Below are 18,687 nucleotides of genomic sequence, written 5' to 3' on the forward strand. Positions count from 1 at the left end.
ATAGCCACCATCTCCTACAGATACTCGAGGACAGAGGCCAGCATGCTGCCTAGGCTCACTCTCCTCCTGAGGATTCACTCCCAGTTTTGCCACCAGTATTCCTCAACCACGCAAACCTTTCCCCCCAACCCCGCTGAAGGCACCCATAGTAAAAAACATATACTGAGGTCCCAAGAAGAAAGGCAATTGACTGCAGCAGCCCTGAGGTAAAGGGCAGCCTTTGCCGCTCCCATCCCAGAGAGGGCCACACACATACAGCAAGCGCATTAGGGCATTTCATACTCCTCTGAGCTATCGCAATTAAGATCGGCACATTCAGCAGACAATGGAATGAGCCATTCCTGCTCTGGCTGGCTAGGAGGTATTTCTGTGGTAACAGAGAGCTATTCCATTTCCCAAGCACCAGTGGATTTCAATATCCTTTAAGCACCAGGAATCATCTCCCTTCTTTCCAGCTGGTACTAGCGTTAGCACAGTTGCTGTTACGCCTCAAATAAGTCACAAATATTTTTCTCTTAGCAAAATGACTTCACAAAGATTTATTCACAAAGTCACCAACTTTCACCTGGCAAAGGTACCAAACAAAAAGTACCCCTGCATTCAGGTGTGGCACTGGAAAAGAAACACAAGACAAGATGACACCATGTCTCCATGGACAAAGGATTTACTGCACAGCAGAAATGTCAGGGCACTAACGCACAAGTGGAAGCAGAGCTCTTCGAAGTCTCATGAACTGCCCTGTTGATGTGCCTGTCGCACTCAGCCCCAGATCCTCTCCTTTGATAAAGCCAAGTATTAGTTCTGGAAGGGGAGGCCCAAGGACAGAAGGGTTACGCCAAACAGAGAATCTGACCCCTAGTAGAAGTTTTTAGAGACTCCGTGGCACCCATTGACACTTAGCTGGAGATCAATGCAGAAATAAATGGGTAGAGTGTCTAGTCACCCTGGCCCGTGCTCAGAAGGTGAGAGAAAGGCTGAACTGGGCTCACTGCTGGTCAGAGAGCCAAGTAAACAAGGCCCTTGCCCACGATGAAGAGGCTCTGAAGAGCAGCAGGCCAGATGTGGAGCGCTGTCCCAACTGCTGGTCCAAGCACTAGTTTCTCCGTTAATCCTGGTCCCGGCCCATTTTGCCTGTCAGCCTCCGTCGCTGAGTCTTAGTGGTTCGCCCTGTGCTGGATTTCTGGATTTTCTTGCGTGGGCCTTGCCCACGTTGGGGTCTCTTTCCTTTCGTCTTTTTCCGGCTGTGCATGTGCAGCGTGGCAGTAAGAGAAGAGATCCTGTGCAGGGCCGGAAGAGAGAAGTGTTTGGGGACCAAAGTCTGCAGGAGCAAGGCAACACCGCAACAATAGCAGGAGAGCCCTGTGTGGCCCAGCAGGAGTGGACACCAGCCACAGCAAGCCCCAGGGGAACTCCAGTGTGCTGGGCATCATCCTGACAGGGCAGGAAACCTGCAAGTCTACATGTGCAATAGCAACCAAAATAAATTTTCTGAGCAGTGGGCTGGCCAGCCACCACAGAGTTAAGTAATTCGCTGAATCCCCAAAGCGGCTATAAATCCTGGATTCTGAAAAATGTGGAGAATGCCAAAAGCTTTAGGGTATTTTGACCTTCAATCCTAGAGACAAACTCTGCACCTTGCAATACACCCTTGGCTGCAATATTTGGAGATGGACTAGGTAAACAGTTCATGACAAAGCCCGCCCTGCACTGCATCTTCCTCCTCCTCCTGCTGCTCTTGTCACCAGGGATCAATGAGATGGGAATGGAGCATCAGGGGCAGGCTTGTGCTCTACCAGTGCCCTCTGCTGGCTCCTGCCCACCGGCACCCAGGCAGCACAGCATCCCCTCCCTGCAACCACACCGCTGATCTGGGAATGCAAGAGCCTCCTGATCAGTTTGCAGAGTCTAGCAGCAAAGAGTTGAATGAATTCATACATACTTTTCAGACAGGAAGGGGTTTCTGGACTTCTTAGGCATTGTTCTTACAGGCTTGTTCACCACCTCTTCCCCTTTCTCTTCTTCTGATCCATCACTTTTTCCCTTATAAAGGAAGCAAAAGAGAAAAAAATTCCTATAGACACATTAAAACAGGTAGTCTTGCGATTCTGGTGTTTCTGCTGCCGTCTTGGTTTCATCCTGTTTTGTGAACCATCTAGTCATGGATGAAGTTTTTTTAATTCTCCACATCCCTTGCTGTCCAAATCTCAAGGTTTCTTATCGCAGCCCCTCAGAAAGGGACAACCAGTGAGAAGTCCTTCAGAATCCACCCTAAGATCCAAAACCTTCAGCATGATCTTAATGGCTATGCAACTGAAGTCTAAACTATGAATTGAAGGTTTCAGCTTTTTTCTTAAATTACTATCAAAACCTCTTTAAGTAAATTTTCAGATTAGAAGATGACCTTACAAATGTAAAAGGTTAAAACAGACACTTCCCCAAAGAGCTCAAATCCAGCCGTGAGTCATGAAGGTCAAAAGGGTCAAGTCAACCAGTGCCTGAAAGCCTCTGTGAAACAAATTGAGATCTCAGTTACAATATGTTTTGAGAATAAAAGCAACCACAACTGAATGGTTTCCTTATTTGTGGTCCAAGCACAGGATCATGGAGAGAGAAATCCCTTCTCATGCTAATAGTTGTTTTTCCTGGACAGGACACAGGAAAGAGGTTGAGGACAGTCCATGCAGCAAAGTCTGAAATCTTACTGCTTGTGTTCTATCTGCTTTTAAAATACTACATTCTCCCCATCCAGCCCTGTGGCACCTTTCACTTACACAAGGTCAGCTGGGACTAGCAAAGGATTCTGGGGAGGTTTAGAGTGAGCTGTTCACATAGGACATTTCTTCCTCTTTAGAGGCCCAACATAAGTTGTGGAGGAATGTGAAAGTTATGAGTTTCCCTTTTCATCCCTGCTCCCAGACAGCTGCATATGTCTTTGGGCATATTCAGGGAGTACCAGCCCTACCTAGCCAGCCCCAAGAATGCTTACAGCTGATACAATCAGAAAAGCAACAAGAGGCTTTACCACAGGGGTGGTCAGTCCCAGCTGGCGTGCCCCTGAGAGGTCCAGGTCACTGATGGTAGTCACTGTTACAATGTGGTTTGGGTGGTCGATGTTCACAGACTCTGTCCGCGAAGTCACCAAGTGCTCCAGTTCATCAGCCTCATCTGGGGAGACAAGAAATCCCACACTGCAAAGTGCCCAACTTTTCACAAGGTATGGTCGCTCGTTCCTGCACTGCCACACTGGGGGTGGGAGACCCAGCCTTTGCATGCAGGGTTAGAGGGCGGAGGGGCTTGAACACTGGCACTACAAGCATGAAGGGAAAGCTCCTTCTCCCAGCAGAGGGGATCTGGTTAGCACCTTGGAGATGTCCTCCTGCATGTTCCTTTCTGTACAACCTACCCGACCCCCTTCCTGCCAGGGAGAGAGGGCTGAGGGGGTCACCACTCAGACAGCTGCCCAGCTTCCCAGGGGGACGCGAGAGGAGCCGACCCCACGGGGTGATGTGCGAGCATCCCCGCTCCAGCTCTGATCGCCCAGCCAAGGGCGTTGGGCCAAGGGTGTCGGACCACGGGCGCCCACCTCCCGCTCCCCACGCTGCCGCCCCGCTACCGGGGGTCCAGCGCCAGCACGTACCGAGCGCCTCCTCCCTCTCGCTCAGCATCTTCAGGTACTCCTGGTGCCGCTGAGGGACGGAAACAGGTCACTGCGGCGCCTCTTCCGCTCCAGCCGCCCGCCCTCCGCCCGGGACGGCCCCGTTCCCCTGCAAGCGGGGTAGGGGAAGCCCGGAGTCCCCTCCTGTCCCGCTCCCAGCCCGCCACGGCGGGAAGGAAGACCCACTCCTCAGCGCGGGCCGCGGAGGGCCGAGGGGTGTGTGTGGGGGTACCTCCTCCTTCATCTTCCTCTGCTCCTCCTTCAGCTTCCGCTTGATCTCCTCCAGCGCTACCTTCCTCCGCTCCACCTTCCGCTTGTGGAAGCCGGTCAGGTACTCCCTGCCGCCGGCAACACAGAACCCCCCCGGCTTTTAGCGAGCCCCTCACCGGGGGATGCCTCCCTCCCGCCTCCGCGGCCCGCTCGGCCTCACCTCCGCCTCTCCTCGTCGAAAGTCACCACCAGCCGCCCCTCACGGCCGCCCGGACCCTTCTTCTTCTTGCGGCCCATGGCGGTACCACGCCGCTGCTGCTGCTGCTGCTGCCGCCCGCCCCTTCCGCCGCCGCCGCTCGGCCGCGAGGGGCGGTCCTCTGCCCCGCCCGCCATTTTGTGCCGCCCGCGCTTCGCCGGGCGAGGGGGTTCAGGGGCTGGTTTTTCTGTGAGGTCTTAAGCAGGGTGTTCTTGTCGGCTGAGCCGCTGTTGGGCTGAGGGCAGAACGGCCCCAGGGTGTGGGGGAGCACCGAGCATCACCGCCGGTGGGCTGTGGGGTGAGTGGGAGGGAGGGCACGCCAGAGCCACCGCCTTGGCTGCGGGGTGGCTTGAAGGAGCAGAGTGGGGCCGGCATTGGGTCCTGTTGTCCCACCGGTGTGTGGGACCTTTGTGTGTCCCCTCACCTGCTCCTGGTACACTTCCCCCAAGCTGAGGCCAAGAGAGAGAAGCTGCTGTCATGGACCTTGCAGGCGTCTGCCACCAGCTCTGGCACCCAGCCTGGGGTGGGCAGGGGGCTCCTTTAGGCTTGCGTGCCTTCAGCTCCCGCTCCTCTTCAGCTCCCTCCTGGCAAAAGGCTCTTACGGTGCTGCTTGTGCAGCCAGCATCACACCCAATCTCTCATCCTGAGACTGGCGCTGCCACTGCTCTGAGTATTTTACATCTGCATATCTTTAATATCTTTAATAAAGGTTGTTCCTCCAAATATTTAACATCTACATTTCTTCAGTAAAGGTCTGAAAGTTTATTTCAAGCTATTGTCATTGCTTCATGTCAGTGGTACCTGTGCTGCTCTTAGCCGGGGGAGGCAAGTGTGGGGATGGGTCTTGGCTCTGAGACTTAAGTCTCCGAGATGCAGGACCTGGCTGAACAGCTGTGGTTTCTGTGGTCAGTACCGGCATGAGTAGGTGTGGGCATCAGGACTGCTGTGCTCTTGGCTGCTGGCTTGAGTGACTTCGGCTGAATGCTTGAACCTTTCTTGCCCTCCAGTCCTCACCCTAAAAATGGGTGTAATGCTTGTGTGGTGGCCAGCTGACTTTGGTGGAAGCTCCTGAAGCGCTGTGGGGCCAGCCAAAGCCAACCCCCCCAGCCCACAGAGCGTGACAAGTCCTGACATGGCCTGTCGGCCGCTTGTCCAGGGCTGCCTCGCCTTTATCAGCTCTCTTGCTGCTTGCCTTTTTTCCTGGCCTGTCCTTTCACCAGCAGAAATGCGGAAAAACCAGTTCTGTGGTTAATTGCTGTACTTCCCTCCACGCCCATGGGGCAGGTCTCCTCCTCCTCCTCCTCACTCACAGTGTGGGTGCACTTCAGCCTCCAGCCTCTTCGTCCCTGCCTGCGCTCAGCCATCTCAGGTGCGCTGTCAGGCCTCCACACTCCTTCCATTAACCTTTCGGCTTCTCCTACCTTACCCTTTTTCCTCCATCTGCAAGAACTTCTGGCTCTCTGGTGGCTCCTTCTCCCTTGGGCAACCCAGCAGGTTGGGTCACAGGTGCAGAAGGTGCAGGCAGCTGCCCTCCTGGCCCTGCCCCTGCCCAGAGGGATAGCATTTGGACGTGATGGCTGGAGGCAACGAGAGGAGCATGAAGGCCCTGAAGGAGGTGTGGAGGAGAGCGGAAAACTCTTTGTGCGCAGACTGCGGGAAGCCAGGTGAGTCCCTGAGGGCTGCTGGAGGAAGAGCCAGAAGCAAGGAGCTGGGGCTGGTCTGTAGCAGCAGTTTGGTGCCGGCTATCTGACTGCACAGGAGCCTGGGGCAGGGAGGGAGGAGAGGCATTGCTCTGTCTGGATATTCGCTTCCTCTCCCTGGAGGTGAGTTGGCAAGGGAGGAGGAAGGAGATGCTGCCACAGAAGAAGGACGGGGACACGGTAGTGCCAGATGAGTAGGGGCTGTGTAGCTGCAGCACTGTGGGTTGTAGTTGTGTCAGATCTCAAATACAAATCAAGGTCATGCCTAGTCAGGACCTGACAGGAAAGCTCCCGGTGAAATCCTAACTGCTCCAGAAAGAAGGCATGATTCAGGAGGGCATTGTCTCCTCTGTGACTCAGCTATGAACCGACAACCTGCCACAGGCGCCTTGGAGATTTCTTTTACTGAAGGGCTTGCCCTCTCGAAAGGGTATCCAGTTTGCGGTCCTACAGGCGCTGCTAAAAACACCCATCGTACTCCTCCCAAAAGGGGCACATGGAGTGTACTACCCAAGCCAAATTAAGACTGGGCTAATTAGTACCATTTTACCTTCTTAAATTCTCCCTGGAAAATTTTGGATTCAAGGCTGCTTTCCACTTCCAGAGCTAAACACTCTTGGGGGTTTGCTGTGTTGCTCCTGGAGTCTTTTCCCAGAGGTGGTTTCAGTTTCATCTTGGGTGACCCTTTATGCAAAGGGAGTTTGCACAGCACTTCAGAGTTTTTCAAGGTTCAGGTCGATAGAGATTCAGATGAAGTGGTTGAAGCAGTGGGAATGAGGGACTAATAGCTATGCTTTTTCCTGCCTTGGGTGTTAATTAATCAGCTCAGATGAAACTAGTCACCCAGCTCTCTTTTTTCTCCAGACTATGTTCTCAGTTGAGGCATATCTTCCAGGGGAATTTACCACCTCTAGTCATACCCTTTTTTATACCCTCAGATCCTGACTGGGCATCCTCTACTTTGGGTGTCTTTATATGCCTCAGCTGCTCAGGAATTCACCGCAACATCCCTAGCATCAGCAAAGTCAAATCCCTGAAGATGGACCACTGGGACGATGCTCAGGTGCAGGTGAGATTTTATCCCCACTGGTGCGTCAGGTGGGTTGGGTCTAGGCCATACACTAACATGTCCTGGGAAAATCAGCCCTTTGGCCTCACAGAGTTGGAGATTTAATCTGATACGTAGTCCCTTTGCTACTCATGCTCTGGATACTTAAGAGAGGATAACTCCCCATAACCCACTGGGAGAGGGATGATGCACTTGCCTTATGTGTCTCCCCATGTCCTGTTACTTTATGGCAAATGCAGAGCTCTTGCAATGTATCTTGCCAAGGCTCAGGGCCTTTGTTGCTCCAGATTACTCATTTCCCACTCGCCAGCACCATCCAGCCTCAATGTCTCCTCTTGGTTTCAGCAGTCCGAGGGGGAAATCTTGGGCAATTCCATGCTCCGAAAAGAGTTTCCAGATATAATGTGATCTCTTGAGAAAAATGGCATTTATGGGAACTTGACTTCTCCCTGTTACACAGCCCTCAACCCATTAATCTTCAGGGGACTGAAAAAATTTCCCAGAGATCCAAATAAAATAATCTGTATCTCGCTGCTCTTTGGAGAGGAGCGAAGAGGTTTGGAATGTCCTCCCAGACGGCACTGCAGAGCTGCCATTGAACTCAGTCTCCCCGGAGATGTGGGGCATGGCAGCAAATCCACTGAATGTGTGTGCACTGTTGATTCAGGTGCAATCAGTGTAACTTCTGAGAGTAGACAAGGCCTTTGAGACCCACCTTTCTGTAGCCAGACTTTGCTGGGATGTTGCAATGGACAGGAAAGAGAATGCTCTATTAGAGCTCAATGTGCATCTAGCCCTGTAGTGGGTCAGGGAAGAAAAAGCCCAACAGGAGTCTGCATCAAAGGGAAGGCACTAACTCTCTGTCTAACTCTGCAGTTTCTGGCCAAGCATGGGAATGCTGTGACTAAAGCCACGTACGAAGCTCACATCCCTATTTACTATTACCAGCCAACATACAATGACTGCCAGTAAGTTGCTGCACACAGAAAAAAAGAGGAAAGGGCAGTTCTGGGTTCCACTAGTTCGTTTCTGAGCTACCTGTCACCTCTCTCCCCAGAGTGCTGAGAGAACAGTGGATACGGGCCAAATATGAACGCAAAGAGTTCACCAAGCCGGGAAAACAGCTGCCATATTCTGATGGTAAGAGCAGAGCACAACATCAAAATATCCTGCCTGTTGCCTTCACTGGAAGCTTTTGAGCACCATGAGGAGAAAGATCATGGTGTCGGTGTTGCAAATCCCACACGTACTCCTGAGAACCCAGCTAGTACTTACAGGGCATTGTTTTGGGGGCGTTTAAATTGTGGGCAGCATAGGTTAGCACTGCCATGGGTTGCTTCCAAGCCTGGTATTACCAGCTGGCATTTTTCGAAGGCATTTGCTGTCCTGGTGGAGCCACACCTCTGCAGTAAGGAATTTCTGTCCTGCTGCATGCCACCCCCCTCCAACCACAGCAGTTGTCTTTGAAATGTCACTGCCAGTGCTGTGACACAAGGCGCTGGAGCCCAAGGGCCCGCAGAGTCAAGTGGGAAGAGTTCTGGTCCCATGCCAGGGTCTGCATGAGCCAGGACTCTGGTGTTCACCAGAGAGATGGCTCTCACACTGTCAGAGGCAGTAGTGGGAGCCGGACTAGGAGGTGGGAAGCATCTGGGAATGTCTTTTGGTGACCGCTTATCTGGGCTGCAAACCCAGGAACACCACCGTCTTCAGTTGTAAGTCAGAGGTGAGACCTCTCCTTCTCAGGCGTTTGTTCTCAGCAATAGTCCATCATGTGCTTTATCCCAGAGGTGTGGCTGGGACCCCGGGCTCATGCAGCTGTCTGATGCCTACCGTGCCTTTGGGGGAATGCTCTTAAAAGTGGCCTTTCTGCTCCTAGGGGTGAAGGAAGGCATCCTCTGGAAGCGAGGCCGAGACAACGGGCAGTTCCTACCCCGCAAGTTCTTCTTGTCTGAAAGAGAGGGATGCCTGAAGTATTTCACCAAGCAGGATGTGAGTATGGTGATCAACTCCCACCTCAGTGCATACTCCACCCAGGGTAGTGAGGTCAGGGAGACGTTTCTATTTTCTACGCATGTTTCTGAGGTTGCCTTGCTTATCCCAGGCCAGGGATGATAATAGAAACACGTAACTGAGGAGAGGGATCCCCTTCCTACTGTCAGGGTGACATTTTCCCCATGTCCTCCCTTTGTGCTTCCCTGCACCTTTCCCTCACTGCTGATAAAAGGGCTGATCTTGCACTTTACCTGTATCCGTTTGCCTGGCCGTGTAATCCTGCACCATCCCTGAAAACAGCCTCACCCCACTGTGAGCCAAGTTGGCAAAAAACTGTTGTTTGGTTTGTTTTGAGGAGGGCTACTCTTCCGCTAGTTCATCTTACTGAAATGAATGGGGCAAGTGCTAGTATACTGTTGCAAGGGAGGGAATGGCTTGGGGTAGGGAAGAGCAGGAGTGGGGTCTTTCCTTTTGGGGTCAGTTAGCCTTTAGACTGGCTCAGCTGTAAAGTCAGATGCACTCTTAGTGTCTCACTGGCAGTTCCATAGCAGGCACAGCTCAAATCTAAATTGGAGGTCCTGGGCCACTGTTTGGGCTTGAGCATGCCACACAGTGAAGGGAGTGTGTGCTACAACAGTTTTGTTGGGAAGGGGCAGTTATTACCTTTTAGCACCCTCTGACCCTGCCTTACCCCACTAAGTCAGCTCAGGTCTCTTTCCCACTAGGATTGCTCATGCATGACCAATGCTGTTCTGTTCTCAGGCCAAAGAACCCAAAATCAATGTTAAAATAGATGTCATCAATGCTACGTTCCAACCAGTGAAGATTGGGAACCCCAATGGCCTGCAGATCACCTATCTCAAAGACAACAAGACCCGGAATATATTTGTCTACCATGAAAGTGGAAAGGTATCTTGTTTTAGCATCAAACACTGCAAAGCAATTGAGGTGATTTGAGGAGCTGCTGGTATTAAATAGTCTGAAGCATGGGTAGGATGGCGGGGAGTGTGTGTGAGTTGCTGTAGGTAACAGGGTGGGAGTTCTGGCTCTGTGTTTGTGTGTCTGTGAGAGAGTTTTGCTGCAGGGAGTAGGGCAGAAGCACTGGCTGAGTCAATTTGTGTGGGAGGAGCTGCCACAGAAGATGTGCAGATGTGCTGCCTGTGCATGTGGGGAATGGGGCAGCCATGCTGGCTCTGTGTGTGTGAAGGAGATGCTGTAGGTGCTGGGGAGGGAGAGCTGGCTGCGTTTGTAGTTAACATAGGGTTGGGTGCAGCTGGGTGAATTTAGATGGCTCACTGTTGCTCTGGCTAAGCTTTCTGTTCTGTCCTTTTCCGTTCTCAGGAGGTAGTGGACTGGTTCAATGCCATTCGCTCTGTGCAGTTCCATTATCTGAAGGTAGCATTTCCCATTGCCAGCGATAATGAGGTAAGGCAGCACTAGAGCGCAGTGCTGAGACTCCCGCTGGTACTCGGTTATGTGATAAAAGAGCCCATTAGTTACTATTAGATCCCCAGGTACAGAAGTGGAAATTACAGTGTTTAGATAGAGGGATGAGGAAGTGTGTGTAAAAGGGCCTGCAGCGGTCAGAGAACAACTGCTCTCTGCTGTTTCTGGGCACTTTGGAGACAGAAGTGACTCCTGGCTAGGCAGTTCTGCAAACATGAATTTAAAAGGCAGCTGAATTTGGGGGAATAGAAGGAAGGGTGGGGGGTGAAAGCGAATGGCAAAGAAATGTGGCTAAGTGGATGTTACTGTTGCCTTTTTGTCAGATTAAAAATCGGCTGACAAGAAACTTCCTGAAGGAGGGATACATGGAGAAGACTGGTCCCAAGGTGAGCTGCTGTGGGAAACAAAATATCTATCAGGGACCTGCCAGAGAGCCACTGACCTTCCCTACTTCAATGTTTTTCTCCTGCTGTTTCCCCATTCCCCCCTGACTCTTTAGACACCCGTGGGAACAGTGTGTGTGCACCAAGGGAGGGGAGAATAAAAGGAAGGGGAAGGACACATGTGAAAGTAGATGAAGCCAGAGTCCCTGCTTTCTCCCAGAACAACAGATCTCTCTGCATGTGTCTGTGTGTGCGTGACCTTACAGGTATTTAGCGTCTAGATTTCTCCTGTCTCAACTCTGGGGTCCTTCAAAGAAGTCCAAGAGTTGGGGACAGCAGTTGGGACTGAAAAACCCGATACTGATCCCCACTCTCAGCTCAGAAAGGGTGAGGAGGAGGTTGCAGTTAAGGCAGGGGCGTGGTTCAAGTGGTTGGGATGAATTTTGGGTATCCATTCGCACTGCTCACGGCAGAGGGCGCTGTCCCCTTACATATGTCACCTCTTCCCTTCACAGCAGAGAGAGGCTTTTAAGAAGCGCTGGTTCACGCTGGATCACCGCAGGCTCATGTACTTCAAGGACCCTTTGGTGAGGGGGAGATGTGACCTCTGGCAGCTGCAGGCAACAGTGCTGAGGGCAGGGTCAAAGTGCAACCAGAGTCTTTGCCCTGCAGTAAGGGAGGCTTGCAGGTTCCCCAGCTGCTCTGAACGGACTCTAGGTCTTCCCCTTCCCGTCCCGCTTAGTTCATCCCATGCTTTCTGTGTTTGTTTCACTGCCTGCAGACAATGGTAACAGGGAGGGCAGCGGTGTAAAGGTGGTGATGGGGAGGAGAGTGGCATGGGGGGTGACGTGGAGAGACAGGAGCAGCAGTTCCTCTCTCAGACTTCTCAAGATCTACGCTCTTAAATTTTCCTTTCCGCCGCTGCCTTTGAGCATAGCCTTCCTGCTTTTCTGAATTCCCTTACCACCTTCAAATCTTTTTGCTGCTACATCCCTGGTCTTCACCCACTCTCCTCCTGTCCTTAGGTGCACTGCTGTTATTCCCTGATTCGGTAAATTCCTCTCTTTCCCTCCTGATGTGCAGGATGCATTTGCTAAGGGTGAGGTATTTGTGGGCAGCAGAGAGAATGGCTATAGCGTCCAGAAGGGATTGCCTTCGGGGACACAGGGCAACTTCTCTTGGCACTATGGCCTCACCATTGTCACCCCTGACCGGGAATACCTCTTCACCTGTGAGACAGAGACTGACCAGTTGGACTGGATCGCAGCCTTCACTAGCGTCATCAACCAGGCCATGACACCACAGGAATATGCAAGTAAGTGCCTGGATGCTGTTTCCTTCCCCTCCTGCCACTCCGGTTCAGGGTATTGCCCTAATGTACCACTTTTTTCCTTCACTACAGTTGAAGCCTACTTCAAGTTTAAATCCTAGGAAGCCATGCGGGAACCTTGCTATGACTCGACTCTACCTGGTCCTGTTGGGTGGGCTGTCAGGAGAGGAGATTGACATCAGAGAAACACAGTGCCCTTGAAGCATTCTTTGAAGCACTTTTTTTCCCTATAGACGGTCCACTTTGTTCTGGGAGCCAAATTAAGCTGCTTCCTTTCAAGTGCAGGATTTTGTGAGTCTGAATCCTCAGAGCAACCTGTCACTGTTAAATTGCTGTGATCTGACTGGATGCTGGCAGGCCTTGCCTGTCAATGGGGCCTTGAAAACTTGGCACTTGCTGTCTTGGACATGGGACCTAGTATCACTCCTGCATGAAACTGCAGACAGCCACCTACCTTACTCAAGAAAACAGCTGCCTGGCTGGAGCTACACCCCAGTGGGTTGCAGGGGCTGCTGGGCTAGGAGAGACTGTTCCTGGGTTTGCAAGAAATGGCTTCGTTTTGCCATTCAAACATTCAAAATGTTCATTTTGCAAGAAATGGCTTCTCTTCTGATGACAGAGATGTGGAACATCTAGATATTTGATCAGTTGGAGCTGTAGTTGAGAAAGGTCACTTAAAAGATGTAATCTAACAGCCAAATTTGAGGCCTGTTTCCTCCTGCCGTATATGGGCTTGAAAGCTTCTTCAGACCACATTTGGGTAGAGACCTTCCTCCGGTTCCTACAGAGAAGATTAAGAGATCCGCTCAAAACTAATGTGTGTGTATACATGTGTGTATGTGGATAATGTGTGTGTGTGTGTGCACATAACAAAAAGTGGTGGGAGGTGGAATGCTGCCAGAAGGAAGACACTGTGAGGGATATTCACGCCATTGAAGTTCAGCTGTCAAATCTGAGTCTCTAGTCAAACCAATGGAGAGAGATTGGGTCCTGCAGAGAGCAGCTTATGGCGTGTCTCATGTATCATGAGACAGTTCAGACTCTGTTGTCTTTACTGGAGCCTAGGGGTTGATGTCTGAAGATGGTAATACATGGAGCTCTGCTCCCTCATTCTCTGTATGTCAAAGGCCTGGCACTTTCATTCTACCCTATACATTACATATGTATATTTTGTATATCACACAAACATATAATTTTATGCAGTAGTATAACAGGGAAGTCTGTATGTTCATGTCCTTCTAGTAACAGTTAGCCCTAACCACTAAATCAATCCATGATTCATATCTTAAAGATCATCTCTTAAAGCTCTCCTGGGAGAGCTGTGTTTCACATGCTGGAAGGACCAGCTGAGTTCTGCTGATGTCTGTAGTATCTGATGTGTCTGCAGTTTTACGCAGGCAGTGTGAGAGCAGGCATCTCCTGTGTTAAGGGGAGCTAACTGGAATTAATGAGGCAATGAGAATTTTAATTAGCTCCTAAAGAAATGAATAAAAAAATCCTATTGTAATTTATTTTAACTTCCTAAACGAGCTGAGCTGCTAACTGCAAAGGCATGAGGTCATTTCTTGAAAAAAAGCACAGATATTCAGAGCAAGGAGCCATGGCTATTCACTGCATTTCCTGGGGCACGTGGACTGTGAATCTTTCCATCAGAGCCAAATGGGCAAAGTCATGGTCCCCCTCTGCTTCTCTGTGGACCCCTCTCTGTGCTGAGACCACCACAACCAGTTGGGAGCATCAACTTCCTGGATGAGAAGCAGCATCACTCATCTGCTGCCATGGCACAATGGAGCATTCCACCCAAAAGTATATTTTCACTGCAGTTTGCTGATCTCTCCCAGTTAGGAGCATGACTGTCCTAAAAACTGAAAGCCATTGCAAAGCTTGTGTTCCAAAACAAAGTGCCTCTTGGTTCTGATAACATGAAAATGGGGCAGCCCATTAAAAAAAAGCTCAAGCCCCACCTAAACAACCTGCACGTTCAGTTCTCCTCTGGGAAGAGGAGTAGAGAGAGTGACCCAGACGTGCCAAGAGCTGCAGAGATAACCCAGAGGGAGGCCTCCCAAGTTGCCTCCATCAATGCCCTATATATGCGTATGTGCTATACGCCCACTCCTGTGGCACAGTCATGCTGAAGCTGTTACTGTGGCATGCAGCACATCATTGCTTGGGAAGGTGCTTGGATCCTACTGCAGCGAGGGCAGTACCAATGGGATGCTTCCTTCTCCTGTTTGCTGCTGACTTATCGCTGCTGGAGATAAGTGGAGGCATTTGACTCGGCCACAACAAAGTTAATGCTGACAATGCAAAAGAGCATGGCTGGAGTGGCCTGAAAACCCCTGTGAACTAACAGCAGAGCACATTTAGTAATGGCGCATGTGTCTCTGCTCTGCAAATTCTGTCCCACCGTGCCTGTTCCCTGAGACGAATGAGGCTTGGATGTGGGTGAAGAGCAAGCAGAGTAGCATTGGGCGCAGAAGTGTGGGAGCATAGGTGTCATGCAGTGATGCCCCACCAGAAGGCAACAGTGCCTAACAGGCTTCTGCTCCCTGCTCTGAGGTGAGGCAGCAGGTCCTGGGGGTTCGAGGGAAGGAGGGGGAAAGCTTAGAGAAGGAGGATGGTCTTTGGGGAGAGGGAGTAGGTCTAAAATATCCAGCCCTTTGAGTCTCTAGGAGCTTGTTGCTGCCTGGGGGACAAGGATGGAACAGGGCCAGGTCATAGAAAATGTGAGATGTCCTACTATCTGGTGGGCTTGCTTGCAAACTGGGGGCTACATCCATTGTTTACACCTCAAGGGGTCCTGATGTCCTTGGAAGGGAGTGGGGGACATGCCCTCTTAGCCAGGCTTGGCTAGAGGCCAAGGAGAGCAGTGTGGAAACTCACTGCCTATTGCACTTTCAGGGCTGGCCCTTGCTTCCCTTCTAAAGCCACAGTGCGCTGGTTTTCCCCCCTGCCACATTAGGGAGTCTTGGCTTTCAGCTATATCCTCTTTCAAATGAGGAAAACTGTGCAAGGGGAAATGAGAAAAAGAAAGGGAAAAAAGAACAAGAAGGAAGAGGTAGCTGGAGGAAGGCACTGGAGAAGAAGGAACACATCTGTAAGAAAGAGGAGGAAGCCAGCACAGCTCCTCAGCTAGTGGTTAAGAGCCCAGTATAAACTGGGACTGTGTTCACACTGGTGTGTGAAGCTGTGAGTCAGACACATTCCTCTGTGCAGTGGGCAAGGCAACTCTCCAGGGGCTGGTTCGGGGGGGGGGGGGGGGGGCAGAGCCCACCTCTCCAGTGTTTCTCTGAGCTGAGAGGACACAGACCTGGGAGAAGGAGAAATCCACTTGTCCACTGACTCTGCTGGTTTCTGTGGGCCCAGCAAACGCTGGAGAACCAACAAGCGAGGAGCTGGTGAAGACCAGAGACGTTTCCTCCTGGCTGGCAGAGGTTATTTTGCACCTATCGGTCTTGAAGGGGAGGGAGGTGTCCCCTTCTCAGCCCTTTGGTGGTTAAGGAAAACTACCGGACAGAGCTTGTGATGGACAAGATCAGCAAAATGGACTGGGTGGCTGGAGGTGAGGAATAGACTTCTCTGGAGTACCCTATGTCTGCTGAACTCTCTCCATTCTTCCCTCTCGTGTTAAGGCTAGACGTGTCCCATACAGCGTAGGGGGAAGGCAGAGGTCTCTGACAGCCTGACTTGCTCTTGCTTGCTCTACCCAAAGATGTCTTGTGTTCCTTCCCCCATCAGCGCAAGACCTGGAGAGGATCCTGAGGGTGGCAGCTTCTCGGAGGAAAGCAGTGGCGAGGGTGACGGCAGTAGTGTCCTGGGAGGGGACAGCCCAGTCACGGGGCCGCTGGGTGCAGTGCTGCTGGTCATGTGCCTCACTGGGATGGTGGGGAACATCTACACAGTGGTGGTGGCCTCTGGCAGGGTGGCGGGCCGCTCAGCGGGCTCCTTGGGGGTCTATGTGATCAACCTCGCCCTGGCTGACCTCCTGTACCTCTCCACCATCCCCTTTGTGGTCTGCACCTACTTCGCCCATGACTGGTTCTTTGGGGATGTGGGCTGCAGGCTTTTGCTCAGCCTGGACCTCCTCACCATGCATGCCAGCATCTTCCTCCTGACCGCCATGAGCCTGGAGAGGTACTGGGCGGTGGCCAGGCCACTGCGAGCCAGGCGGGCCGGCAACGCTTACCGCAAGCTGGCCAGCGCTGTCCTCTGGCTCCTCTCACTCCTGCTTACGGCCCCCATGATGGCGATGACCCAGCTGCGGGAGGGAGGCGGCCCCCGCAAGCGCATCTGCGTCCCCACCTGGACACCAGTGGCCTTCCGGCTCTACCTGACGGTGCTCTTCGCCACCAGCGTCCTGGTGCCTGGCATGGTGCTGGGCGTTGTCTATGCCCGCCTGGCCCGGGCATACCGGTCCTCCACCTGGGGCCCGGGGCTGCCGGTGGCTGGCCGGGCCCCCGCCCGGCGGCTCTTTTCCAGGATCTTCACCATTGTGGTGGCCTACTGGGCCTGCTTCCTCCCCTTCTGGGCCTGGCAGCTGGCCGGGCTGTACCGAGGTGAGGGGCTGGGCATCGGCCCCACTGCCCAGGCCTACCTCAACTTTGGTATCACCTGCCTGGCCTATGGCAACAGCTGTGTCAACCCCTTCTTCTACACCCTGCTTGCTGGCAGCTACTGCCGGCGCCCCAGCTGCAGCGGGATGGGGACGGCACGGCCCCCGGCACCCTCCAGGGAGGCTGCAGGGGGCCCAGTGGGAGGCCACGGCATCCCCCCGGCTTTCAGGGAGTTGTCGGGTTCTGTGGGGGAAAATGAGGGGTGAGCAGCACCCCAGGTTGGGAACATCTCCCAGCCCTTGTCTGGGGTCGAGTTAAGAAATAAAAGTGCATCACCTTCCATGTCGGCGTGCAGTGTCTTCCATCGTCGCTGCTGTGGTGCCTTCCCCTTCACACCTTCCCCTTTGCAAGGCCACTCATCCTCCTCAGCGGGGCAGGGAGGACGCTTGTCTCGGGGATCCTGACTCCATCCTAGGTCCTTCAGCCCTCACATGCCAGCTTCCACCTTGCGCAAGGCCAGGGGGTGGGTGGAAGGGAGCAATCAACCTCGATACATCTAAATTATACCACCAAGGAGCCCTTGCCACCCCTCACCTCCTCGCTAGCAACGGGCCGAGCCATAACAAAGTCAGGACAACAGTGAGTCACAGATTTCACAGGACCAGTGAGTCACTTCAAGAAGCAGCCAAGCTAGCAGGAGACCTAAGGTTCATCCTCTTGTGGTGAAGCTCACATTCAGCTTTCTTCCCTGGCCCTCCACAAAAAAAATCTTTGAAGAGTCTTTCTAAATAAAGACTCCCAAGTGCAGTTAAGAGACATTGTGAAATTGCCCTGAAGTACAGCTCAGAGAGGTCAGCACATCTGCTCAGCTTTCAAGATCAGCCCAGCAGAGGAAGCTGCAAGGAGAGAGCTCCACTATATGTCCATCATCACAGCTCATGGAGGGGGCCCTCACCAGCACCGTGCCCCTGCTGTGGTTGAGGAAATCCCCAGTTCTCCAGCCTACCAAATGTACCCCAGTCTGCCAGACTGTGTCAACACCACTGCATAAACTGGGCCAGGTCCCTTGTCTTGAGGCCATCTAGCCTAGCGTGGCTCACTTCCATACAGCTAAACTCTCTTCTCATCCCCAGAAAGGATGGTCTGATCCATATCACGCCATGGGAAGAGTCCCCAAGCTACGCTGTCCTCCAGTCATGCCTATGTACAGAGTGGCAATGTTAGATGTTGTGTTTACTATTACAGATGTAACCCTAAAGAGCAGGATGTGATCATCCAGAGCAGACTGGCTTTGGGCAACATGGGGCTTCAAGAGAGATCCAACTGCAGAGCTGCAAGTTGCTTGTGCACCCTAAGTGTTCCTGCCTCCCAGCTCAAAAGCCCATCTGGAGTCCTTGTCTCCATCTCGTTTCTCTTCCTCCTCAGCCCCCCAGTTCCTAGCAGCCAAGCCTCCCTCTTCATGGGTACCTGTGACACAGGACCTGGCAGAGCCTCATGAATTATGGAGCAAGAACAGGAGGTGCTGCTGCTGTAGGAGCAAGTTCCTGTGCTCCAGCTGCTCTGCAACTGCTTAATGGGAGGAATCAGCCCAGCCAGGCCTGCAAGGAGTCCTTGTAGGACATCAATTTGTTTGTACTTCGTGTTGCTTATGGCCAAGCCTGGAAGCATGGACCCAAATATTGGGTCGTTCCATCCCAGACCTACCTGGTAACTGCTGTGCACTGTGGAAAGGGCAGCTCCCACCTTTCCTATGCCCACCAGGCACAGCCTGCCCAACAGCAATAGTCGTTGCTGCTGAAGTAACATTAGACTGGCAGAGCCCCCGAGGCAGCTGCTGGCTGACACCTTGGGTAGCAACCCACAGCCCAGTGAGAACTATGCTGTTACATCAAACATGCCTCATCATCTTCAGTCTCCTCAGAGGCTAGCCTCAGCTTAGACTGAAAAGTGCTCAGGCTCATTTGGGCTAATATGAGTCAAGGGCTAACAAAAGCATAGTGGATACATCCTTACTATCTCACACCCCAGCTGGGCATTGCTACCTCTCCCAGCTCTGGATGCACCAGGCAAGGCACATGGGGCAGAATAAAACC

At 52.4% G+C, this 18,687-nt stretch overlaps 3 protein-coding genes across 3 annotated transcripts; 2 read left to right on the forward strand and 1 right to left on the reverse strand.

The window, feature by feature from the left end:
• Positions 1-518: 518 nt before the first annotated feature.
• On the reverse strand, positions 519-4,178 carry NOL12 (nucleolar protein 12). Its single transcript, XM_076338079.1, has 6 exons — positions 4,086-4,178; positions 3,888-3,993; positions 3,638-3,686; positions 3,023-3,165; positions 1,940-2,040; positions 519-1,277 (listed from the first exon to the last, which is right to left on the reverse strand). The coding sequence occupies exons 1-6, from the start codon at positions 4,160-4,162 to the stop codon at positions 1,106-1,108; spliced, it is 648 nt and encodes a 215-aa protein (XP_076194194.1). The 5' UTR covers positions 4,163-4,178; the 3' UTR covers positions 519-1,105.
• A 1,350-nt stretch (positions 4,179-5,528) lies between these two features.
• On the forward strand, positions 5,529-13,545 carry LOC143160333 (arf-GAP with dual PH domain-containing protein 1-like). The gene is made up of 11 exons (XM_076338059.1): positions 5,529-5,785; positions 6,760-6,890; positions 7,767-7,858; positions 7,948-8,030; positions 8,767-8,879; positions 9,645-9,791; positions 10,224-10,307; positions 10,652-10,714; positions 11,227-11,298; positions 11,795-12,026; positions 12,114-13,545. Exons 1-11 carry the CDS (start codon positions 5,695-5,697, stop codon positions 12,140-12,142), a joined length of 1,137 nt encoding a protein of 378 aa, XP_076194174.1. The 5' UTR covers positions 5,529-5,694; the 3' UTR covers positions 12,143-13,545.
• A 2,087-nt stretch (positions 13,546-15,632) lies between these two features.
• On the forward strand, positions 15,633-16,912 carry LOC143160322 (urotensin-2 receptor-like). Its single transcript, XM_076338051.1, is given in 2 exon segments — positions 15,633-15,694; positions 15,696-16,912. Coding segments are annotated over 2 exon segments (1,227 nt in total). The 3' UTR covers positions 16,861-16,912.
• The last annotated feature ends 1,775 nt before the right edge of the window (positions 16,913-18,687 follow it).

The sequence above is a fragment of the Aptenodytes patagonicus genome, chromosome 1 (genome assembly GCF_965638725.1).
Source record: "Aptenodytes patagonicus chromosome 1, bAptPat1.pri.cur, whole genome shotgun sequence".
In the NCBI taxonomy this organism is placed as follows: domain Eukaryota; kingdom Metazoa; phylum Chordata; class Aves; order Sphenisciformes; family Spheniscidae; genus Aptenodytes; species Aptenodytes patagonicus.